Source organism: Drosophila novamexicana, unplaced genomic scaffold, assembly GCF_003285875.2.
Source record: "Drosophila novamexicana strain 15010-1031.04,08,12 unplaced genomic scaffold, DnovRS2.1 tig00001515-arrow-arrow-pilon, whole genome shotgun sequence".
NCBI classification, from domain to species: Eukaryota; Metazoa; Arthropoda; class Insecta; order Diptera; family Drosophilidae; genus Drosophila; species Drosophila novamexicana.
This window is the reverse complement of record NW_020824865.1, coordinates 1-25,682: the sequence shown is the minus strand read 5'-3', so window position 1 is coordinate 25,682 and position 25,682 is coordinate 1. Positions and strand designations below refer to the sequence as shown.

At 35.1% G+C, this 25,682-nt stretch overlaps 2 protein-coding genes across 7 annotated transcripts; one reads left to right on the top strand and one right to left on the bottom strand.

Annotated features, from left to right (window-relative positions):
• Positions 1-278: 278 nt before the first annotated feature.
• Positions 279-16,653, top strand: LOC115767954 (glutamate receptor ionotropic, kainate 2). Of its 5 annotated transcripts, none has more exons than XM_030712339.1 (14): positions 279-687; positions 750-1,163; positions 2,137-2,312; positions 3,106-3,159; positions 3,227-3,391; positions 10,073-10,225; positions 10,286-10,489; positions 11,039-11,242; positions 12,605-12,709; positions 12,995-13,252; positions 13,397-13,897; positions 15,355-15,552; positions 15,761-16,151; positions 16,217-16,653. In XM_030712339.1, the coding sequence occupies exons 1-14, from the start codon at positions 480-482 to the stop codon at positions 16,501-16,503; spliced, it is 3,318 nt and encodes a 1,105-aa protein (XP_030568199.1). In that variant the 5' UTR covers positions 279-479; the 3' UTR covers positions 16,504-16,653. The 5 variants fall into 5 exon arrangements, with proteins under 5 accessions (XP_030568199.1, XP_030568194.1, XP_030568197.1 ...); XM_030712336.1 differs by lacking the exon at positions 12,995-13,252 and having other exon boundaries at positions 331-349; positions 450-687; positions 16,217-16,652; XM_030712334.1 differs by lacking the exon at positions 12,995-13,252 and having other exon boundaries at positions 16,217-16,652.
• Positions 16,654-17,395: 742 nt separating this feature from the next.
• LOC115767949 (ADP-ribosylation factor-like protein 4C) lies at positions 17,396-19,355 on the bottom strand. Of its 2 annotated transcripts, XM_030712327.1 has the most exons (5): positions 19,256-19,355; positions 19,081-19,200; positions 18,930-19,027; positions 18,098-18,200; positions 17,396-18,030 (listed from the first exon to the last, which is right to left on the bottom strand). In XM_030712327.1, the coding sequence occupies exons 1-5, from the start codon at positions 19,307-19,309 to the stop codon at positions 17,482-17,484; spliced, it is 924 nt and encodes a 307-aa protein (XP_030568187.1). In that variant the 5' UTR covers positions 19,310-19,355; the 3' UTR covers positions 17,396-17,481. The 2 variants fall into 2 exon arrangements, with proteins under 2 accessions (XP_030568187.1, XP_030568188.1); XM_030712328.1 differs by lacking the exon at positions 19,256-19,355 and having other exon boundaries at positions 19,089-19,159.
• Between the last annotated feature and the right edge of the window lie 6,327 nt (positions 19,356-25,682).

Sequence of the window (25,682 nt, the reverse complement as noted above, 5' to 3'; positions counted from 1 at the left end):
AGAACAAAGCACATCGAGTTTTAATTTAAATTGAAGTTTAATCAATTGATTTCAAACTTAAGATATTTAATTGGATTAATGTAAATGGCAAATGTATGGAAAAGGTTTCATAAACTGTAGTCAGCAAAGCTCTAGGGCAAAATTATAGGCGCATGCGTTATGCGAATTTAGGTGAAAGCTTCGAGCCATGTGCAAGCTTCCCTTATAAAATATAATGTGACAATTGAAGATTTGTGGCTGTATATATCGAACTTCCGGAGTTCATGCTGTATAAATTTAATAAATTTCGAGTGAATTGATTATAATTTGATACGAAACACACGAAAAAGTGCTTTCCAATTTGGAAAAGGTTTTTTACCACTCAGAAATGAGTTAATACCTATGTAAAGGGAATTGCGTAAAACAGATACAAATTAAATTGTTTCTTTCGATTTTTGCCGAAATCGAAGATGTGCAACAATCAGAGACTGTGACTTTTAATGAATATGCAACACGAGTATACGATATGCTTAGATAATGTTAACGATTGCTGTTTTTTCTGCGGACAGTTGAAATTTAAACGAAACACCTTAATGACAAAGGACCCGATACACCTGAAGGCGTCCTTCGGGATATATTCCATACTGCACCTGTTTTTGCTGTCCATGGTGCTGGTTGCGAATGCTTTGCCTCCAGTGATTCGAGTCGGTAAGTTTATTAACTAGTTAATGTCATACTTAATTTTTGCAATTTGTCTTCTCTTTTCTTAGGAGCAATATTTACCGAAGACGAACGGGAAGGCAACGTTGAATCGGCATTTAAATATGCGATTTACCGCATCAATAAAGAAAAATCACTTCTGCCTAACACCCAACTTGTCTACGATATTGAGTATGTGCCACGCGACGACTCCTTCCGGACCACGAAAAAGGTCTGTCGGCAATTGGAAGCCGGAGTCCAAGCCATCTTTGGCCCAACCGACCCACTGCTGGCGGCACATGTGCAATCAATTTGCGAAGCCTTCGATATTCCGCACATTGAAGTTCGCATTGACTTAGAAATTGGTGTCAAGGAGTTCTCTATCAATCTGTATCCGTCCCAAAACATTATGAATTTAGCCTATCGCGATCTAATGATGTATCTCAATTGGACAAAAGTCGCTATTATATACGAAGAAGATTATGGTAACTATTCAAATATCTTTATAGTTACACTTAAGGCTTACATATTAATATTGTACATATTAATAGTGTATTATTATAATTTTGTCGGGAAATGTGTAACGCATAGAAGAAGACATCTCCAACCTCATAAAGTATATATATATTTTTGATCAGCATTAACAGCCGAGTCCATATAGCCATGTCCGTCTGTCTGTTACTACGCGAACTGACTAGTTTATGAGAGACTTCTCCGTTTTAAAGCCTTATGAAATTTTGCAGAAGTGCTGTATTCTGTTACACGCAGTAAATATGCATCGTATATCGTATAGTTACCATAGAAACGATCGAAAAGTAGGTTATTGTAGGAAAAACATTTTTGCTTATCAAGGTATCTTGACTAAACTGCTCACTTATTAGTTTTACTAAGCTCCTCGTATGTACTCAAAATCCTATCAACATCGGACCATTATATCATATAGCTGCCATATCAACGATCGGTAGAAAATTTTTTGTATTATATTTATAAGTTTCACAATGTTCCCTACAGTTATGCAAAATCTTATTTACATCGGACTACTATATCATAAAGCTGACATGGGAACGATCAGTCTAAAATTAAGTTGTTTAAGTTTATGTTGTTGTTAAGTATTTGTTTTTTAAGATACGTAGACCAAACGTAGATACGGGCAAAGCTATATGAGCATTAAGAAAAAGTTGGGTCTGCAAAAAAAAGAAGGTTTTTTGTCTGTCTGTCTGGACTTAAGATAGATAAGGATTTGTAAAGATGTAAACAAAAATTTCGTTCAAGAAGTGTCTTTCCTATTAGCTTTGAAGAGCCCGTTTTCACTGACCACAGATTATTTATATGTATTTGTTTCTAATGAAAAGCTACATAATTATGTTTTTCAGGGTCCAAATGCATTGCAAAATAATTTAAAAAATTATCTTTGTTAAACTTCCAAGCGTTCATGTTTATAAAACGTCTTTATTTCAGGACTTTTCAAGCAGCAGGACCTAATTCACTCATCTGCGGAGATGAGAACCGAAATGTATATAAGGCAAGCAAATCCGGAGACTTATCGTCAAGTTTTACGAGCCATCCGCCAAAAGGAAATTTACAAAATAATAGTTGACACAAATCCAACTAATATCAAAACTTTTTTTCGATCAGTACGAAAGATTCCTATCATTTATTTGTATATATTAGTATGTAATTATCTGTGTCCTAAAATGCCATGCATATTTGTGTAGTTGATGCTAAAATTTAAAAAGAATCTCCATTAGCCATTAAACGAGTAAAAAGAACTCCTTGTTAGAAAAAATAGTGGTCTACTTTTTGACACGTTTTGAGAAGCTTATAGCTCCTGTGTGAAACATGGGATTCAATGTTCTCTTAGTCATATTGTGATCAGCTTTAAAGTTATCTTTAAAGATCTATATTAGAACTTACTGAATACAATATCAATTTTCAAAGATATTTTTTGCTAAATTCAAGCATCTTGGATAACGGATTGGAACAAATTTTTTTTTTGGCTTTAAGCACAAAAATGGGCAGGAAAACGAAGATTCTAAATTGAATCTGTGAGTTTGTCGGCCTGTCTAACTTAAGAGATACAAAAATCTAGACAAACCATTATTTGATCAAATGAAGTAGAAATTTCAGTGTATCGTAGTTTAATTAATAGGCATAAGTGTGCTTATGCAAAGGATTCCGAATTAGAATCAGGATAATACCGAACAATCGGGACGATTTGTACTAAATTATTCAATTTGTTTAGTATATTTTTTAATACGCGGTAGCCAAGTATGTTAAAAATGTACCCAAAGCAGCTAGCAAATGTTTTTATATTTACCCATTTGGCCTTTACTATAGATACATTATAATTTATAATTCGTTATTCCCATTTTATGCAATCGATATGATTTGGCTTCAGATAAGAGAAAGGTCGACTTACAATTTCAGATTCTACAGCTGCAAATGAATGACCATCGATATCATTATATGTTTACCACCTTCGTAAGTACTAGATTGACGTTCCATATTAGTTTTTTGTTAAACTAGTTTTTCGTTAAATATATAACAGGATTTGGAGACGTTTGACCTGGAGGATTTTAGATACAACAGCGTAAACATAACAGCTTTCCGTTTAGTAGACGTCGGAAGTAAACGTTACCAGGAGGTGATAGATCAAATGCAAAAGCTGCAGCACAGCGGATTAGACATGATAAACGGGATGCCATACATACAGGTAAGTGGATACAAGGAGTAGAGCGTAAATAATCATTTTTTTACCTATCCACATTACATTCTTATTTAAAAAGGTTATGACACCTGAATTTTATTTTACATAATCTGTTTGTACCGATTGATTGGTAATCACAAAGCTTAACCAATAAAAGCTAGGAATGTGACGTCCATTTATCTTATGTGTGTTTAAAAATTGCGGAAAATTGTTGCCTGAATGTTTTTGTTACTATTCGTTCATCAACAAAAATCTTTCATCGAATTAGTTTCGGTCGCATTCCACGCATTCGGAAATGCCGCTCTCCGGTGGTGGTAATAGGGGTCAACGATTTGATGGCTTCAAACTCATTTTTAAACATGTTTGCGAAAATTAAATTCATACATTTTTAGTCGAATTCAAATTTGTCAAATTTTCCATACTGTGCATAAAGACTAAATAAATACGTGTTTAGCGATTTTGCGATACCTGCAAATAGGTAAGCATGGAAGACTTAATACGAGATAGAGAAGACTCCAAGCAGATTCTTTAGAATATTAAATTCGATCTAATTGAAACAAAAAAGTTGATTTAGCTTATCAAATAAAAATAAAGTCGTTTTTGCCAATTAAATGAACTTATGAACAAATAACAAGTGAGAGGTTCTAGTCGGGAACTCCCGACTAGGGGATACCCTGAACACTCTTCTTCCAACATCAAATATATTCTATTTTAGAGTTCTTGGACTAATTCTTAATGAAAACAAGTTAGAGGTTCTAGTCGGGAGCTCCCGACTAGGGGATACCCTGAACCCTCTTCTTCCAACATCAAATGCGTATGCGTATATATATTTATAAGACATATGTCAAGTTTGGTGACTCTAGCTCTTATTATTTACCAAAATTACCCAAAAAAAAATATATCGATATCCTTTTTTTATCGATTACTTGGAAACGGAGTAAGCTATCGATTATCGAAAACAAACTCGATCTGCGCAGGCACGAGAAGCACCTACATCATTTCAAGATGCTTCCTTCTGCCTGTTACATACATTTGGATTTTGCACAAATACAATATACCCTTATGCCCATTTTAAATGGGTTCAGGGTATAATTAAAAGAAGTCCTGACCTTATTGGCTACGGTCGTATTGGGCTCAGGGAACCCCAGAAGAAACCCAGCTACATATAGAATACGAATTTACGCATATAACATTATGGGTTCTCTTAATAAGATACCCGAAAATCTAGCTAAAAATAATGACTTGGAAGCGATACCAATACCCTGCTTAAACAAGTATAGATGAAGTCAGACTGCATTCCTTTCTTACTTGGGAAGTAAACTAAAGCGGATTAATAGATTCTGGAACCCACTGTGGAATGGTGATTTAGTAGAGCTGCAGTTGAGTTGAGATGATACGATTCTCTCAGGGGAATACCTCTAAAGTCGACATCAGATTAGTGATAAGATCAGTGATAATAGGGTTTTAGATGGAGTTCGACACCTCTAACTGATTTGGATAAGGCAAATTTTTGTTAAACCTAGAGCAGAAGTAGCTAGGCGAACTGTTTCCGAGCAATTTGGCAAAGTGCAGAATTCGCACTCTCATCTGCAAATTTATCCGAGGAGAGTAACATGGACGCCTTTGCCTTAGACTATGTGAAAAGAGAAGTCCTTTTAGCATATACAATTTTCATGGATCGGATTCAACATAATCTCGTTTGTTCTTTCGAAAGCCAGGCCCTGCAGACCTCACTGGATAATAAGATGGAACACAGATCCATAAGCCCTCAGAGTGTCATAATGCAATTAAACAGCTCCAATTTTGTTGTCCGGAAAAAAAGAATTCAAATCGCTGATTTTGATGCCTTGGTAGGTTACGTATTGGTAGTTATTTATTTTTTAATTTATTTATTTACTATTTATTAATGGTCGACAAACCGAGTGTCTTCCTCATTATTCAATAGGTTATACAATAGACAATAGAATTATATGCTAAAGCCTAGTTAAAGAATACAATTTTCTAAATAGCATCACCGACCGATGGAAGTGTTTTATTTGCCAGTCCGGCCAGCTGTGCCCCTTTTCACAGCTAATTTTGTCAGTGACGCTATTAGAGCCTACCTCTAAGCAGAAGGTTGTAAGTAGGAAAAAAGTGTTCTCAAGTAAAATTAAAAATAATCTTAATTTGATATGTTAATAACGAAAATACAATAAATAGGAAAAAAGAGAGTAAGAAGATTGTTAATAAAGTAAAGCAATGTTAGTTAGATGAAGAGTGTTAAGTAGATAGGACAAAGAGAAAAGTAATGGGAAATCACCGACCCGGTGGGGGAAAATTTTGTCCGGCAAGCTATGCACCTGCTCATAGCTGGGAATGGTCAGCGACTTCCCGAAGGTATCCTGAAAGCAACGATTTTATTAGGGGTAGAGACAGCTCTGTAGAGAAAACGTGATGCAAACTATTATAATTTTTACATAGCACGCGAAAGGATTGTGCATAGCGTAGTCTGTTGTGCACGTAGATAGGAATAAGGGGCGATAATTTCTAGTTGGTCTAGCCGGAACAGAGAATTGAAGACGCCCTAGCAGAGAAGGGGAATCTATGTCGCCAATAATCAACTTATGTAGAAGGGCAACACCGAGAATTGTTCTACGGTTGGTTAATGACGGAAGGTTGAGAAGAAGCAGTCTGCTGGAGTAGGATGGCAACCGAAGATTAGGGTACCAATTTAAACCTCGTAAGGCAAAAAGCAGAAATTGCTTCTGAACAGATTCAATACGATCCTAGCTATAGTTATACTGCGGAGACCAGATGCAAAAGCAGTATTCAAGGATAGGCCGAACAAGAGAGATGTACAGAAGTTTTGTTATAAAAGGATCGTTAAACTCTTTAGACCATCGTTTAATGAATCCAAGTACACCTTTTGCCTCATTAACGATGGTATATATGTGAAGATTGAAACAGAGTTTAGAATAAAAAATAACGCCTAGATCCTTAACTGTTAGTATACGTTACAAAGGGATATTGTCGATTGTATAACTGAGAAGATAAGGTGTAGTATGATTAAAAGTCATAAACATACACTTTGAACAATTAAGATGCAATTGGTTGGCCCAACACCATAGTTGTATAGCGTTCAAATCGTGTTGTCGAGAATGATGTAGGGGATTAGTGTATGATAGAAAATGTTTGACATCGTCCGTGTGATATAACAGAGGGGAGATCATTTATAAAAAGAGTAAAGAGTAAAGGTCCAAGATGACTAAATCTGAGGAACACCAGAAGTAACGTGAACCCGTTTAAAGGTAGTCAGCCTCAGCATTACTCTTTGGGTCCTACCTTTTAAATAAGAATTAATCCAAAGCAAAAGAGACAGGGGGAAACCTATTCGGTCAAGTTTAAAAAGTAAAATGTCATGGTGCACAGAGTCAAACGCCTTACTGAAGTCAGTGTAAATGACATCAGTTTGCATTTTCGAAAGGAAAGCATCATTTACCAAGGAAGTAAACTCAAGCAGATTGGTCGTAGTTGACCGATTCTTTACGAATCCATGTTGAACAGGGGAAACAACTGATTTGCAGAAATGCTGCAAATTCGAAGTGATTTTTTTTCAAATAATTTAGGAATAGCGGACAGTTTTGCAATGCCCCTGTAATTTCGTATATCAGACTTCCCACCTTTCTTGTGAAGAGGAATGATATAAGATTCTTTCCAAAGAGATGGAAAGACAGAAGTTTCAAGGGATAGATTAAAAAGCTTTAGCAATGGATAAAGAAGGGAAGAACTACACTCCTTGAGTGGACAACTAGGAATATTGTCCGGCCCAGGGAGTAAGAAGATTTTAAAGAATCTATAGCTAATAGGAAAGAAATAGTATAAGGGTAAGAATTAGTATTAGGACAGACTGAAGAGTAAGTTGATGGAAAAAATTAGCAAAGAGGTTAGCAGAATTAGTGTCATTGCTGGCAATTGAGCATTGCAATCTCTAAGGTAGGATGATAGACATCCTAAGGAAGACATAAAGGAGGGGACCTAGACACATTAGAAATAAGGTAGTCGTTAGCAAATACAAGGTCAAGTGTTCTAATCAAATGATTAGAAATTGAATTGATTTGAAACAACGAAAGATCAAGCATGCAGTCTATAAAATCGTGCTGTGCTGAGGGCACTAGATAATTTTTGGCAGTAAATAATGACCAAGAGATGTTGGGCAAATTAAAATCACCCAACACCATAAATAGGTCATTATCAAGCACGTGTGAAGAAACTTCTTTAATACAAGTAATATGTTTCATATAAACTTGAATATCAGAAGAAAGTGGGACATAAGAGCATGTTTCATAGACATTCCGTGTAGGAAAAGACACATTAACTGAGACAATCTCAGCGTCAGTAGGCGTACTAAAACAGAAAAGTTCTGAAAAGACTGGAGAGTGGCTTTAACGGCAATTAACACCCCACCACCTCGAGTCGGCCGATCATTTCTATACAAAATAAAGTTATTAGATAAAATCTCAAAATCAGATATGGTTGAGTTCAACCATGTTTCTGAAAATGCTATTATATCCAAATCGAAGGAAGTGCTGGCCATGAAAAAATTTTTAAGCTTTGAAATGAGACCTCTGACATTCTGATAACGAATAAAGATTTGGTCAGAAGATGAAGCTAGTTATTGGACTTGAATGAAACAGGTGAATCGCACTTGTCGCTCGTTTGCACTTTGATATGGAAGAAATGCAAGTAATCTTTTATTGGCATTATTATAATCTTAGGTTAAAGGGTTTTATGACAGGCATTAACGATCAGAATGTCTAGCATGCGTCTGGATCCATACCATTTTCATTGCCTTTTTATTCATTTGTGCCTTTTGCGGCTGCAAGCCCACCGCAGGCATGCCAAAAAAAAAACAAAGACCGTGCCAGTCGCCCAAATTTACGCACCCATTCATAAAAATATCTCTGCCTCACGATAAACCCTTGATCAGCTCATTCACACACATTTGTGAGTGTGTATATGTGTGTGTGTAGAGCTCGAAATTCACAAATGCCAAAAACTTCAAATTTTGTCAAATTTGCATCGGATAGGCAGGCAGGCAACCAACACGCACACAAACGCATTAATGCTTCCATCCATATAGAAAACTGTGTTAGTGTGCGTAGTTGGCCGACCCAAAAAGTTATCATGCACACATGCCAGCGATCAGGTACCCTTACCCCTACAACAAGCATGGAAAATAGCAATTTTGCACATGAACAGGCCAAACCCTTTAATAATATCACACAACTGTTTACTCGAAAGAGTGTGCGTTTGCACAAGCAGCAAGTCGCAAAAATTGAACATTGGCAATTTTTGACCTGTTCTGAAAATTCTTACAAGCCGACGATGAATTACCCTTGCAGAAATACGACTTAGATATTTTTGTATTTTAAGCAAAATAGGTCCCTACAGTAAACAGAAAATAAATATAAATATTTAATTTAGGTCAATTAATTGTGTATTAAATAAAATTAGATCAAATTGTTCTCATCATGCCTGACTGGACGAAGAAATACATGATAGAGCATTTAAATGTGAGTGCCTATTGCCACCACAGGCACAAAAGGCACACAATTGAAGAAACCTCTGGCTCGCGACAAACGCCGCGATCTACTTGTGCGCACATCCACACAACACAAACATAGGAATGTTTGTAGATCTCGGGGAGGGAGAAAGAGATGGACGCAAGTGCGCAAAGCAATGAGTGAGAGCGAGGCACGTACACACATATGTTTTTGGGCTGTAAGGATTTAAAAATGGCATACATACATATATTAAGAAAACGCATCAGGCGCGACATTGTGCGCTGAGCGAGATGCGGTTTCATACTAAACGTTCGGCTTTTGAGGCCGGCGTTCGGCTGCCACTCTCAGCAGTCTTACTCTGTCTGGGCACACTAAAGTGGTCGCAGGTACCATTGGGGTCGCCTCGTTTCGATTTTTCATGTTTCGATAAAAAGTGACATTTGGTATGTCTATACATTGTATGGTTAGTGGTATAAGCAAAGACAATATAAACACTGTTTACCCCATAAAGTATATATATTCTTGATCAGCATCAATAGCCGAGTCGATCTAGCCATGTGCGTCTGTCTGTCCGTCCGTCCGTCCATATGTATGAATACAAGGATCACAGAACCTATAAGAGCTAGAGACTTGAAATTTTAGATGATCGAGTTTGTTTCCGATAATCGATAGCTTACTCCGTTTCCAAGCAATCGATACAAAATCGATATCAATATCCTGTTTTTTGAGCAATTTTGGTAAATAATAAGAATCATCAAACTTGACATATAGCTTCCAAAATACAATATATATATTCATTTGATGTTGGACGAAGAGGGTTCAGGGTATCCCCTAGTCGGGAGCTCCCGACTAGAACCTCTTACTTGTTGATTATAAAATCAAATAGATTTTGTTATATAAGTCTTAAATCTATTTTTATAAAGATCTTTTAAATTGAGTTTGAAGTAAATCAAATGGAAACTTAATAGATGCATTAGAATAAGAATTAGAATTTGCGCTTAAAATTTCCAATCTTGCTGATACAGAATTTTTCAAACCGATTGGGTAAAACTTAAAACTGCGCTCATACAACATATTCCATCCAAGAGAAGTTGATTTTGCAGCCTGTAATGAAATAAATTAAAAAAACTTATACCTATTTCAGACAGAGTCTGCTCTCATGTTCGATTCGGTATATGCATTTGCATATGGGCTGAAACATTTGGATAGCAGTCACACTTTAACGTTCAGGAATCTTTCATGTAACTCTGACCGAGTATGGAGCGACGGACTCTCGCTATATAATTATATTAATTCGGTGAGAAAATGTTTATTATAATTTTTATAATTGTCAATTATATTGTTTTTATTGTTATAGGCTGCAGTTGATGGCTTGACTGGAAGGGTTAATTTTATTGAGGGTCGAAGAAGCAAATTTAAAATTGATATACTAAAACTGAAACAGGAAATAATACAAAAAGTCGGCTTTTGGCAACCGGATGTGGGTGTTAACATTTCTGATCCTACTGCATTTTACGACTCCAACATTGCAAATATAACTCTGGTCGTAATGACTAGAGAGGTTCGTCCAATTATTCATATTTTTTTTATACCCTGAACCCATTAAAATTGGGTATAAGGGTATATTGTATTTGTAAAAAATCTAAATGTATGTAACAGGCAGAAGGAAGCATCTCCGACCCCATAAGCTATATATATTCTTGATCAGCATCAATTGCCGAGTCGATCTAGCCATGTCCGTCTTTCTGTCCGTCCGTCCGTCCGTATGTATGAACGCAAGGATCTCAGAACCTTTAAGAGGTAGAGACTTGAAATTTTAGATGTGAAATTTTAGGTGCTCCTAGTGCTTGCGCAGATCGAGTTTGTTTCCGATTATCGATAACTTACTCCATTTCCAAGCAATCGATAAAAATTGATATCGATATCCGGTTTTTTGGGCAATTCTGGTAAATAATAAGAGCTAAAGTCACCAAAATTGAAATATAGCTTCTAAAATAGAATATATATATGCATTTGGTGTTGGAAGAAGAGGGTTCAGGGTATCCCCTAGTCGAGAGCTCCCGACTAGAACCTCTTACTTGTTTATACTTACTTTGTTTGGGCCCACCAGGAACGTCCGTATGTTATGGTTAAGGAAGATGCAAATCTTACCGGAAATGCTAGATTTGAGGGCTTTTGCATAGACCTACTGAAGGCCATAGCACAACAAGTTGGCTTCCAATATAAAATTGAATTGGTTCCCGATAATATGTATGGTGTTTACATACCGGAAACAAATTCTTGGAATGGAATTGTGCAAGAGTTAATGGAAAGGGCGAGTATATACATGTGTTTAACTGCATTTTTATATATATATCAAAGATTTACTGAATGACTGAATGGTAAGTCACCATTGGTGACCAAAGCACAGTCCAAAACATAAAAGCAACGAATCTGAAATCTTTATTATACAATGAACCCATTGAAAATGGGTAAAAAGGGTATATTGTATTTGTGCAAAATGCAAATGTATGTAACATGCAAAAGGAAGCATCTCCGACCCCATAAAGTATATATATTCTTGATCAGCACCTATAGCCGAGTCGATCTAGCCATTTCCGTCTGTCTGTCCGTCCGTCCGTATGTATGAACGCAAGGATCTCAGAGCCTATAAGAGCTAGAGAATTGAAATTTTAGATCTAGGTGCTCCTAGTTTCCGCGCAGATCGACTGTTTCCGATAATCGATAACTTACTCCGTTTCTAAGCAATCCATGAAAATCGATATCGACATCCTGTTTTTTGAGCAATTTTGGTAAGTATTAAGAGCTAGAGTCACCAAACTTGATATGCTGCTTCTTGAATATTATATATATATCAAGTATCTTTCATTTATACCTAGCGCCATCCCACCGTTAACATTGCCAACCAATTCAAACCACAATTTAAATGCAATTGACTTTTTGAGAATACACAAAAATTCTATGCTATAATAAGATATACTGTAGAAAATTTTATAAGGATCGGTTAAGAAAAAAACAAAGTTATATGTAACTGCGCAATTGAATGGGCAGCTAGCGAAAACATCAATGCAACAACTGCATTTGGTGTTGGAATAAGAGGGTTCAGGGTATTCCCTAGTGGGGAGCTCCCGACTAGAACCTCTTACTTGTTTGGCTTCAACTCGTGAACAATCATATGTGGGGGCCAAAATTGAAACATTTATTTTGAAAAATTTTATTTGAACTTGAATCTCAAACTTTACGTCTTAAGAGTAATAATAAAACTGTAAATTCCATCGAATTGACGAATCAAAAGTTGCAATTAACGGTGGTGAATGAGAATCTTATACTTTCCTCTATTAAACCTTTGACCCGCATTTTCAATCCAAAAGATTTAAGAGATGATCGTAGCAAATAAATATGAACAAAGATCTTTAAAAATGATTTGTAATAAATCAAGTTAAACATAGCTCTTGGAAATAAATTGAGGCTGTTTATCGAGAATGGAATTTCTTCAAAACCTCCATCATATAAGGTAACTTCAGAGAAAATTTAAGCTTCCAAGCTTTTAAGGTTTGGGCTGTGCGTTGCTCACCAAACAGTCAGAGTTGGTAACGACACACAGGTTTATATATGCAAGTATAAATATTTTGTTTTTATGCAAGCCAATAAATGAATTCTTTTTATTATATTTCAGCGCGCAGATTTAGCTGTCGCGTCAATGACTATTAACTATGCACGAGAAAGTGTTATTGACTTCACCAAACCATTTATGAATCTCGGAATTGGCATTCTATTCAAGGTAAAATGTTATTACCCTCCTGAAGGTAGTTCAAATGCAAACAGGATAATAAGTGTACACTTTCTAAAAGCCGATTAAATCATCTTACTTGGTACTCTTATGATTCACATATGTCAGACAGTGGACAAAGCAATGCTGTCAAAATTATTAAAAAAAAAAATATACGTTCACTACTTACTTGTATGTATGTAGCTAGGATAGACTGCTTTTAGATGCATTTGTTGTATGTAAATTAACTAAATGTTCAGCAGTAACTTTGAAAAAGCTAAATCATAAATCCTTTAGGTGCCGACAAGTCAGCCCACACGACTGTTTTCCTTTATGAACCCATTGGCAATCGAGATCTGGCTGTATGTGCTAGCTGCTTATATCTTAGTATCCTTCGCGTTATTTGTGATGGCTCGCTTCTCTCCGTATGAGTGGAAGAACCCGCATCCGTGCTACAAGGAAACTGATATCGTTGAGAATCAGTTTTCGATATCCAACAGTTTTTGGTTTATAACGGGCACGTTTTTGCGACAAGGATCCGGTCTGAATCCAAAGGTATGTTTGGAATTAAGCTTATTTGCATTTACTGACGATTAACTAGATATTGTGTGCCTATTTCCCCGTGGTTTTTTGAGCACTGTATAAAGTATAAGTATAAGAACTGAGCCGTTGTATTTCTTAAGTTTTATTGTCTTTCAGATATCAGATCGAGCTCAAACAAAGTTTTTCTCTTTTATGAATCCACTCGCCATCGAAATATGGTTCTACATAGCATTCGGCTACATTCTTGTATCTATCTGTATATGGATAGTAGCACGATTATCACCTATGGAATGGGTTCGTTCGAAACCAGCCTGTTCCATGGCATGCGACCATATGTTGCGAAAAATTCGAAAAGCTAACAAGGCCTACGATCAATTGGAACTGAAATCTTTCGTTAATGATCGGGATCCTGATAACAAGTGCTGCAAAGAGCACATAAATAATTTAAAGCTAAATGATGAACACACAGCTATTAATCATAATAATGCTGCTACTGTCGACTATTTTATAAAACCCACTGTTCTTCAGGACGATGATGAGAATGATGATGATGACCCCTTGGAGTTAGTAAGCGTACAAAATGACTTTACACTGAAAAATAGCTTTTGGTTTGCAATTGGTGCTCTAATGCAGCAAGGGGCCGACTTATATCCAAGGGTACGGATATCTGTTATATAACTAAAATAGGTATTCTCTACATATAAAACTGGAGCTAGGATTCCTTATGTGATGAAGGTGCCCGTTTAGATGGGGTTTCGGGAAATTCCACCCGCATGTGTGGAAAAACCGCGAAAAACGTTTGTATGTAACTTTTTTGCTTACGATCCGATCGGCCGATCAACTTCAATTGAGGGGCGTTTCACACTTTAGAAAATGGGTCAAGGATTTGTTGGTGGAAAATAATTTCGGACTCGTTTGCCACTTTTAGGGATTCTCAGTTCTAAGTTCAAGATAGTACAGGAAGAACTGGGTTAAAAAGTTCTAATCAAAATTTATAGGAACAAAATTTGACACGGGCAGGCCGGGAAATGTGCAGTCTATGTATATACTAGTTGGTATTTCAAGTCCTTACCCGGACCAAGTTCTTTGCGTGAAACTCCACTTCGACAGTTATATTTTATATAGATTATTTAAATTAATTAATAGGTGGCATCAACGTCTTTTGTCTTGTTGGGCCAATGGGGTAAGCCTGAAGCCGAAAAATATACTGTTCATTTTAACTTTATTCATTTAATGTTCACTCTATTCATTTTAACTTTAGTAAAAATTTTTCTTCAAGAGGGTTCGCGAAAGGCATAAAGAACGTATCAAATTGTTTTTATGAAAATATTTGAAATGAGTTTGAAGCCAATCATATGCTAAAGAAAAAATTGTACATTTTCGACAAGTTTCCACGTTCGCGGGTGGAATATGGAAAATATAAAGTTTTTATGACTTCTTTGAAAATATGTTCGAACCCTTTTCCGCTCAGAAAAAGTGGAATTCCCGAAAATATGTCTTTAATACATTTGCTTAAAGATCTTTGCAAATTAACTTTTGCGAAAAACGTGAAACAGGCATCAAATATATTTTCACAAAAATAATGTTGAAATGTTCAGCGTGAAATTTCCAGAATAGCTAAAACGCGTGTTTTTTGAATTCTTATGTAGGGCATTAAAGTAATATTAAAAGCTGATAGGACAAAACTTAAAATTACGACTTAAAAATCATTGATCCGCATTTTCCACCAAAGAACCTTGGATTTTGCGAAAGGTGTACAACAAGTCTGAAATTATTTTTTATCAAGATCCTTGGAAATGAAATGAAATCCGAAACTTCGTTCTAAGTCGTTAAGGCTTTGAGGCTGATCGAATGGTAAACAAAAAGTTTCCCAAAGTCCTCCATTAGCGTGCACCTCCATTACATAAGGTAAGTTCAGGTCAATAAGTCAGACAGACTGTAAGGACAGACAGTTTTATATATAGAAATATATTAAAGCTGGCTCAATGTCAGGTTTATTGATAAGAAGAAGAAAAAAAGCTGAGGCCAGGGGAAATTGGATGGCACAATGTTAAAATGTTTATAGCTCTTATGTTAGACATATATATTTATATTAATTTTTATTTATTTCTCAGGCAACATCTACCCGGATTGTTGGCGGTTGCTGGTTTTTCTTTTGTCTAATTATAATCTCATCATACACAGCTAATTTGGCTGCCTTTTTAACAGTCGAACGTATGATAACCCCTATTGAGAGTGCGGCAGATTTGGCAGATCAAACTGAAATCTCATACGGCACTTTGGAAGGCGGATCAACTATGACATTTTTTAGGGTGAATATTTGAGGAAAAAAATAAAAATATATAATAGTTAGGATAAGATAAGATAAGGAGCATAGTAAAAGTAATAACCGGCCTGTGATGATACCTGGAACTTTTCTATATTTAGTATTGATAGAAGAAGGTTTAGGATACTACCGAGTAGAGCACTTTCACCTTTATTTTATTAAATTTCTGCATGCATATGCATCGAATATTTCAGGACTCAAAAATTGGGATATATCAGAAAATGTGGCGCTACATGGAAAACCGAAAAGCATCTGTGTTTGTGAAAAGTTACGAGGATGGAATAAAGCGCGTAATGGAAGGCAATTATGCTTTTCTAATGGAATCGACAATGTTGGACTATGCCGTTCAGAGGGATTGTAATTTGACACAGATTGGCGGCCTGTTAGATTCTAAGGGTTATGGTATTGCAACACCTAAAGGATCTCCTTGGAGGGACAAAATTTCTTTAGCGATATTGGAATTGCAAGAGAAGGGCATTATTCAGATACTCTACGACAAATGGTGGAAAAATACTGGCGATGTGTGCAACAGAGATGACAAAAGCAAAGAATCAAAAGCAAATGCGTTGGGTGTGGAAAATATTGGTAAGTAGGAGAAGACGCTTCCCGAGTTAAAAGACGTACCCTTACCCTTAATGTAATCATTTCAGGTGGTGTATTTGTTGTTCTACTTTGTGGACTTGCGCTTGCGGTGGTTGTGGCCATTTTTGAATTTTGTTGGAATTCAAAGAAAAATCTGCACACAGACAATCAATCCTTGTGTTCAGAAATGGCCGAGGAGCTGCGTTTCGCCATGCACTGCCAGGGATCCAAGTCAAAGTCAAGTCAGAGACCTGCACTTAAACGTGATTGCATTAAATGTGCTCCCGGGTCCACTTACGTGCCAACTAATGTTACAATGCCAAACTTGGGCGTTCATTATAACTATTTTAATTGAATCAGATTCCGATAATAAAACATCAAAAAACTTAAAAGAACGGTTAAGGCTTTTAAAATTAAGTAAATGATGCTCATATATGTGCACGAACATGCATTACAGACTTTACAGACATCTATTTATTATTTTTGTATTGACTTTCAAAAATAAAAAAACACTTGTTGCGAAACGAATAAGACTCTAGTCTTTCAATAAACTCGCCAGGAGACTCGATACCCATGGATATTATCAGGTATTAAATTCCAACTGAATATTTAAATATTTGTCTGCTGAGTTTGGGTCGTTTGCAAACCGGTAAGTCGAGAGCAATCATTATTAATTGTATTATTAATTATTTTGATTTTATTTTAGTCGTTAGTTGATAAACTCAAATTATTCCCCAATTGAAAAGGAGGTAAAAATTTAGTACAAAAATTGATTATTCAAAAATATCTAGAAACTGTATAGAAACATTTTGACACATACTTGTTATTTTTAAGATATAAAGATATATTTTAAAAGTAACTCTTACGAATTATTAAAATTGATTATTTTAATATTTGCTTCAGCTTAAAATTAACCGATTTTCCGACCAAACTCAGTAAACCAAGTATTTAAATATTATTTTGGAATCAAACAGCTACAACATCTCCAGCATAAACCTAATTAACGATGGCTATTGCGCGTTTGTATTCGCAAACAAACGACGCAGGTCAGCTTTGCTGAGGGCTGCTCGAATCATCACCAAGCCTGCAGTTGGGAATTCTTTCATGTTAATAATTATATTATCTTTGGTATATAAGTATGGCATAGCCTTGTGCTTGGTATGCACACACACAATTGGTTTTTTGAGCCTGCGAAGAGGCCCCTTGCTATTCTGCGAAAAATCCATATTACGGATATTTGTACATATGCGATATTTATTGTTTTAGTGCGTGTACATTTTGTTAATTGTGCTAAGCAGACTTTAATTTCTAAAATTCTATATTAAAAACAATATTACCGTTTATTCTTTTTACAAGACTTGCTAATTTTACGCCTCTTCAATATCATGTCGTATAAAGCATCCAATCCCTCTTGTAGTCCTTCTCCAGTAATAGCACAAGCGGGCTGTATGTACCAGCCCTTTAGTTGCGTGGATGCATTTATGTTATTATGCTTTACTGTAAACTGGGAGCTGTTCTTTGTTGGTGATGTTGTATGTGGTGCGTTGCACTTAGCCTCGTTTGGCAAACTGGAGTCTTTACTATTGGACTCCGCGTGGGATTGGAAATGTTGCGAGTGTGGAAATGTGACCTTTATTGACGATACTTGTCTTTCATTACACTTGTCCGCATCAGGCGCCATCTGGATTGCTGTGCTCTGATTAGAATAACTTTGGTTTGAAGTGGAAAAACCGACAATGTTTCCTGTTGATGTTGAGCTGGAACTCAATATATTCGATATTGGATTGTGCAGCTCATGTAATCCTAAGAGCTTTTCAAGTTCCTTGGGACAACATGCGTTTGGTAGATCTTGTTTGTTGGCTAAAATAAGCACAGGGACCCCCTGAAATCAAAATTAGAACAGGTCTTAAATCATTTAGGTCGTGCGCTTTGTTTTCAAACAAAAATACCTGATTGTCTGGACATTTGGCTGTACGCATTAACTCCATTTTTGCCTCTTCCATGCGATCCGTATCGACCGAATCCACAACAAATAGAATTCCATCTGTGCACCTATAAAATATACAATTTTGTTTATCAATATTAATATAATAAACTTTGGTATATAATAAAACACATTTTATAGCATAATATTAGAACTCTACCATAGGTGAAAACAAGTAAGACGTTCCAGTCGGGAGCTCCCGACTAGGGGATACCCTGAACCCTCTTCTTCCAACATCAAATATATATATATATATATATTCTATTTAAAAAGCTATATGTCAAGTTTGGTGACTCTAGCTCTTATTATTTACCAAAACTGCCCAAAAAACCGGTTATCGATATCGATTTTTATCGATTGCTTGGAAATGGAGTAAGTTATCGTTTATTGGAAACAAACTCGATCTGCGCAGGCACTAGGCACCTACATCTAAAATTTCAAGTCTCTAGCTCTTATAGGTCCCGAGATCCTTGCGTTCATACACACGGATGGACGGCCGGACGGAAATGGCTAGATCGAATCGGCTATAGATGCTGATCAATAATATATATACTTTATGGGGTCAGAGAAGCTTCCTTCTGCCTGTTACATACATTTGGATTTTGCATAAATACAATAGACCCTTATACCCATTTTCAATGGGTTCAGGGTATAAAAAGTGAATATTGTTTTGGTCAATACACTAAGATATTATCTTATATATATTCGCGGTCTTTCAAATGTAGCTTTTTATTGATGTATACATAGATACGTATGTATGTATGTGTATGTTGTTAGAAAACATCTGTTTTACGTACCGAGTATAGCTTCGCCACAGCGGTCGAAGTTTTTCTTGTCCACCCACATCCCAAACGAGAAAATGAACACCCCTTGCTTTTCCTAAAGTTCCCTGAACCTACAAAAACAAATTAATGACTTCATTCTTTTGCAATTCTTTGAATAATGTACCTTCTCACAATTAAATCCAATAGTGGGTACTGTGTTTAAATACTGATCGAACTTAAGTCTGTATAGCGCTGTTGTTTTGCCAGCAGAATCCAAGCCGAGCATTACAACGTGTAGTGTTCCCTGCAATTATTATTGTCATTGGTTATTAAAACATTAAATATGCTGTATGGGCTACCTGTGAAGGCAAGGCATCCAATAAATTTCCATTTTTCACCATCGTTGCCCCCATTTTTTTTTTTGTGTTTGTTCTTACATTGCCACAGTTTTGTTTAGGGATGCTGATATTCTATCGATATATCGTATTTTAAAGACTTAATACGTGAGTCAAATTAGCGGCGGTGACTTAGCATGGATTTTTATACTTACCGTATCGGATAGGGAACTACTCACATAAATGTATTTACTTATGTTTTTAACCACAGAAACAAATAAATTTAAGTGCTGAATTGCAAAAATGTAATTATTTGCACTCTACATTCATTTGTTTTTTTCTTTATTTATATGAAAGAAAAATGGTATAGGCATAAATATATCATTTCTAACAAAATTTTAAATAAAAAATGAATTTAAATTCAAATAAAACATAACTGTGGACAAAATAATAATGGTAACTAATTGTTAATAATCTTTAACAGAATATTCAATGCAAAAATAATTCTAATTCAGAAAATTTTTTAACTTAAAAACATATCTTTTTTATCATAATTATTATTATTATACCCTTGCAGAGGGTATTATAATTTTGTCGTGAAATGTGTAACGCACATCTCCGACCCCATAAAGTATATATATTCTTGATCAGCATCAACAGCCGAGTCGATAGAGCCATGTCCGTCTGTCTGTATGTCTGTTTCTATGCGAACTAGTCCCTCAATTTTAAAGCTATCTTAATGAAACTTTGCAGAAGTCCCTATTTCTGTTGCAAGCAGCACATGTCAAAACCAGCTGGATCGGACCACTATATCATATAGCTGCCATAGGAACGATCGGTCGAAAATTAATTTTTTGTATGAAAAAACATTTTGCTTATCAAGATATCTTGACCAAACTCAGCATTTGTTAGTTTTACTATGCTCCTCATATAAATGCAAAATCCTACTACGATCGGACCACTATATCATATAGCTGCCATAGGAACGATCGGTCGAAAATTAAGTTGTTGTATGAAAAAACATTTTGTTTATCACGATATCTTGACCAAACTCGGCATTAACTATTTTCCCTGTGCTTCTTGGATACGGGCAAAGCACTATAAGTATTATGAAAAGGTTAGGTCTGCAAGGGTATTAAATCTTCGGCGTGCCGAAGATAGCCCTTCTTTCTGGTTTTATTTTCATATATGTACATAAATTTGAGGGGAACATTTTACTACTTTCTTTTCCGTATTTCGTCAGCTCCGCTTGACATACAAAATGACATGCATTTATTGGTGAGTTTTCGATGATTTGCAACACTGCTCACAACGTTGCACTGGAGTGAGATTTAAGTGTGACGCCAATGAAATATACAGAGATATGATTTAAATATGCATACACTAGGTATTTTGGTTTTACGGATGCTTGTTTACCACGAGTATATTTATAAATATAAGCACAAATTAGCTTGAAGAATTCTTTCTTTAAAACTTATTAATTTACATATTCTTTAAGTGTCATGTTTTCTCTTTATTTACAGGTATAATGAAGTTATAATATTTTAAATTATGATAGCCTGAAAGCTACCAGCACTGGTTAATAAATAAATAAAAACGAACTACACATACTAAAAATATTTTATCAATTTAAAATTAATTGTTTGGTATGTAAATATGTATGTTCATTATTATGCAAATTGTTTTGTATTATATTTTCATAAATACACATTCACGGAAATAAGAAGTGCAAGAAGAAGAAGAACGGCGATAACTTTAAATTATAATTTTTAATATATTTGTACGTAACACATAGAAGGAAGCATATACGACCACATAAGGTACAAATATATTTTTTTATCATTCGTATGCTCAAAGACACACGCATTAAACCAATGTGTTGAGTGCACGGGTCCACACGTGCATTACAAGGGGGGATTGTTAGTGTTTTTATTCAATTTTAATATTTAGAATAATATCTGAATTGCATTGTGTAGAGCATAATTTTAACATTTCTGTACAGGCACATATTAATAAATCCCATCACTAGGACAATTCAACATTAACGAGAAGGAAAAGCTATCTTCGGCAAGCCGAAGATCCAATACCCTTGCAGACCCAAACTTTTCATAATGCTTATAGTGTTTTGCCCGTATTTAAGAAGCACAGGGAAAATAGTTAATGCCGAGTTTAATCAAGATATCTTGATAAACAAAATGGTTTTTCATACAAAAACTTAATTTTCGACCGATAGTTCCTATGGCAGCTATATGATATAGTGGTCCGATCTTAATAGGATTTTGCATACATATGAGGAGCTTAGTAAAACTAATAATTGCCGAGTTTGGTCAAGATATTTTGAAAAACAAAATGTTTTTTCATACAAAAACTTAATTTTCGACCGATCGTTCCTATGTCAGCTATATGATATAGTGTTCCGATCTTAATAGGATTTTGCATATATATGAGAAGCTTAGTAAAACTAATAAATGCCAAGTTTGGTCAAGATATCTTGATGAACAAAATGTTTTTTCATACAAAAACTTGATTTTCGACCGATCGTTCCTATGACAGCTATATGATATAGTGGTCCGATCTTAATGGGATTTTGCATATATATGAGAAGCTTAGTAAAACTAATAAATGCCGAGTTTGGTCAAGATATCTTGATGAACAAAATGTTTTTTCATACAACTTAATTTCCGACCGATCGTTCCTATGGCAGCTATATGATATAGTGGTCCGATCTTAATAGGATTTAGCATATATATGAGGAGCATAGTAAAACTAATAAATGAAGAGTTTGGTCAAGATATCTTGATCGATCGTTACTATGGCAGCAATATGATATAGTGGTCCGATCTTTATAGGATTTTGCATATATATGCGGAGCTTAGTAAAACTAATAAATTCTGAGTTTGGTCAAGATATCTTGATAAGCAAAATGTTTTTTCATACAAAAAATTAATTTTCGACCGATCGTTCCTATGGCAGCTATATGATATAGTGGTCCGATCTTAGTAGGATTTTGCATTTATATAAGGAGCATAGTAAAACTAACAAATGAAGAGTATGGTCAAGATATCTTTATAAGCAAAATGTTTTTTCATACAAAAACCTAATTTTCGACCGATCGTTACTATGGCAGCAATATGATATAGTGGTCCGATCTTTATAGGATTTTGCATATGTATGAGGAGTAAAGTAAAACTAATAAATGCTGAGTTTGGTCAAGATATCTTGATAAGCAAAATGTTTTTTCATACAAAAAATTAATTTTCGACCGATCGTTCCTATGGCAGCTATATGATATAGTGGTCCGATCTTAATAGGATTTTGCATATATATGAGGAGCATAGTAAAACTAACAAATGCCGATTTTGGTCAAGATATCTTGATATGATATAGTGGTCCGATTTTTATAGGATTTCGCATATATATGAGGACCTTAGTGAAACTAATAATTGCCCAGTTTGGTCAAGATATCTTGGTGAACAAAATGTTTTTTCATACAAAATCTTAATTTTCGACCGATCGTTCCTATGGCAGCTATATGATATAGTGGTCCGATCTTAATAGAATTTTGCTTATATATGAGGAGCTTAGTAAAAATAATAATTGCCGAGTTTGGTCAAGATATTTTGAGAAACAAAATGTTTTTTCATACAAAAACTTAATTTTCGACCAATCGTTCCTATGGCAGCTATATGATATTGTGCTCCGATCTTAATGGGATATTGCATATATATGAGAAGCTTAGTAAAACTAATAAATGCCGAGTTTGGTCAAGATATCTTGATGAACAAAATGTTTTTTCATACAACTTAATTTCCGACCGATCGTTCCTATGGCAGCTATATGATATAGTGTACCGATCTTAATAGGATTTTGCATATATATAAGGAGCATAGTAAAACTAACAAATGAAGAGTATGGTCAAGATATCTTTATAAGCAAAATGTTTTTTCATACAAAAACCTAATTTTCGACCGATCGTTACTATGGCAGCAATATGATATAGTGGTCCGATCTTTATAGGATTTTGCATATGTGTGAGGAGTAAAGTAAAACTAATAAATGCTGAGTTTGGTCAAGATATCTTGATAAGCAAAATGTTTTTTCATACAAAAAATTAATTTTCGACCGATCGTTCCTATGGCAGCTATATGATATAGTGGTCCGATCTTAATAGCATTTTGCATATATATGAGGAGCATAGTAAAACTAACAAATGCCGATTTTGGTCAAGATATCTTGATATGATATAGTGGTCCGATTTTTATAGGATTTCGCATATATATGAGGACCTTAGTGAAACTAATAATTGCCCAGTTTGGTCAAGATATCTTGGTAAACAAAATGTTTTTTCATACAAAATCTTAATTTTCGACCGATCGTTCCTATGGCAGCTATATGATATAGTGGTCCGATCTTAATAGAATTTTGCTTATATATGAGGAGCTTAGTAAAAATAATAATTGCCGAGTTTGGTCAAGATATTTTGAGAAACAAAATGTTTTTTCATACAAAAACTTAATTTTCGACCAATCGTTCCTATGGCAGCTATATGATATTGTGCTCCGATCTTAATGGGATATTGCATATATATGAGAAGCTTAGTAAAACTAATAAATGCCGAGTTTGGTCAAGATATCTTGATGAACAAAATGTTTTTTCATACAACTTAATTTCCGACCGATCGTTCCTATGGCAGCTATATGATATAGTGTACCGATCTTAATAGGATTTTGCATATATATGAGGAGCATAGTAAAACTAATAAATGAAGAGTTTGGTCAAGATATCTTGATAAGCAAAATGTTTTTTCATACAAAAACTTAATTTTCGACCGATCGTTACTATGGCAGCAATATGATATAGTGGTCCGATCTTTATAGGATTTTGCATATATATGCGGAGCTTAGTAAAACTAATAAATGCTGAGTTTGGTCAAGATATCTTGATAAGCAAAATGTTTTTTCATACAAAAAATTAATTTTCGACCGATCGTTCCTATGGCAGCTATATGATATAGTGGTCCGATCTTAGTAGGATTTTGCATTTATATGAGGAGCATAGTAAAACTAACAAATGCAGAGTTTGGTCAAGATATCTTGATAAGCAAAATGTTTTTTCATACAAAAACCTAATTTTCGACCGATCGTTCCCATGGCAGCTATATGATATAGTGGTCCGATCTTAATAGGATTTTGCAAATGTATGAGGAGTAAAGTAAAACTAATAAATGCTGAGTTTGGTCAAGATATCTTGATAAACAATATGTTTCTGCATACAAAAACTTAATTTTCGACCGATCGTTCCTATGGCAGCTATATGATATAGTGGTCCGATCCAGCTGGTTTTGACATATGTGCTGCGTGCAACAGAAAAAGGGACTTCTGCAAAGTTTCATTAAGATAGCTTTAAAACTGAGGGACTAGTTCGCATAGAAACAGACAGACGGACAGGCGGACAGGGCTATATCGACTTGGCTGTTGATGCTGATCAAGAATATATATACTTTATGGGGTCGGAGATGTCCCTTCTATGCGTTACACATTGCACGACAAAATTATAATACCCTCTGCAAGGGTATAAAAAAGTGAGTAAAAGAAAGGCTATCTTCGGCACGCCGAAGATTTAATACCCTTGCAGACCCAACCTTTTCATAATGCTTATATTGCTTTGCCCGTATCTAAGAAGCACAGGGAATATATTAAATGACGAGTTTGGTCAAGATATCTTGAGAAACAAAATGTTTTTAATACAAAAACTTAATTTTCGACCGATCGTTCCTATGGCAGCTATATGATATAGTGGTCCGATCTTAATAGGATTTTGCATATATATGAGGAGCTTAGTAAAACTAATAATTGCCGAGTTTGGTCAAGATATCTTGATAAACAAAATGTATTTTCATACAAAAACTTAATTTTCGACCGATAGTTCCTATGACAGCTATATGATATAGTGGTCCGATCTTAATAGGATTTTGCATATATATGAGAACCTCAGTAAAACTAATAATTGCCGAGTTTGGTCAAGATATCTTGATAAACAAAATGTATTTTTATACAAAAAATTAATTTTCGACCGATCGTTCCTATGGCAGCTATATGATATAGTGGTCCGATCTTAATAGGATTTTGCATATATATGAGAAGCTTAGTAAAACTAATAATTGCCCAGTTTGGTCAAGATATCTTGCAAAACAAAATGTATTTTCATACAAAAACTTAATTTTCGACCGATCGTTCCTATGGCAGCTATATGATATAGTGGTCCGATCTTAATAGGATTTTTCATATGTATGAGGAGTAAAGTAAAACTAACAAATGCAGAGTTTGGTCAAGATATCTTGATAAGCAAAATGTTTTTTCATACAAAAACTTAATTGTCGACCGATCGTTCCTATGGCAGCCATATGATATAGTGGTCTGATCTTAATAGGATATTGCATATATATGAGAAG

Coding starts and splice junctions, on each gene's coding strand:
- LOC115767954 (XM_030712339.1), top strand. CDS start 480: ATGAATATGCAACACGAGTATACGATATGCTTAGATAATGTTAACGAT. Junction 688..749: donor GCCTCCAGTGATTCGAGTCG/GTAAGTTTATTA, acceptor CTCTTTTCTTAG/GAGCAATATTTACCGAAGAC. Junction 2,313..3,105: donor TCAAAACTTTTTTTCGATCA/GTACGAAAGATT, acceptor TTACAATTTCAG/ATTCTACAGCTGCAAATGAA.
- LOC115767949 (XM_030712327.1), bottom strand. CDS start 19,309: ATGGGGGCAACGATGGTGAAAAATGGAAATTTATTGGATGCCTTGCCT. Junction 18,201..18,929: donor CTGTGGCGAAGCTATACTCG/GTACGTAAAACA, acceptor TATATTTTATAG/GTGCACAGATGGAATTCTAT. Junction 18,031..18,097: donor CCAAATGTCCAGACAATCAG/GTATTTTTGTTT, acceptor TTTTGATTTCAG/GGGGTCCCTGTGCTTATTTT.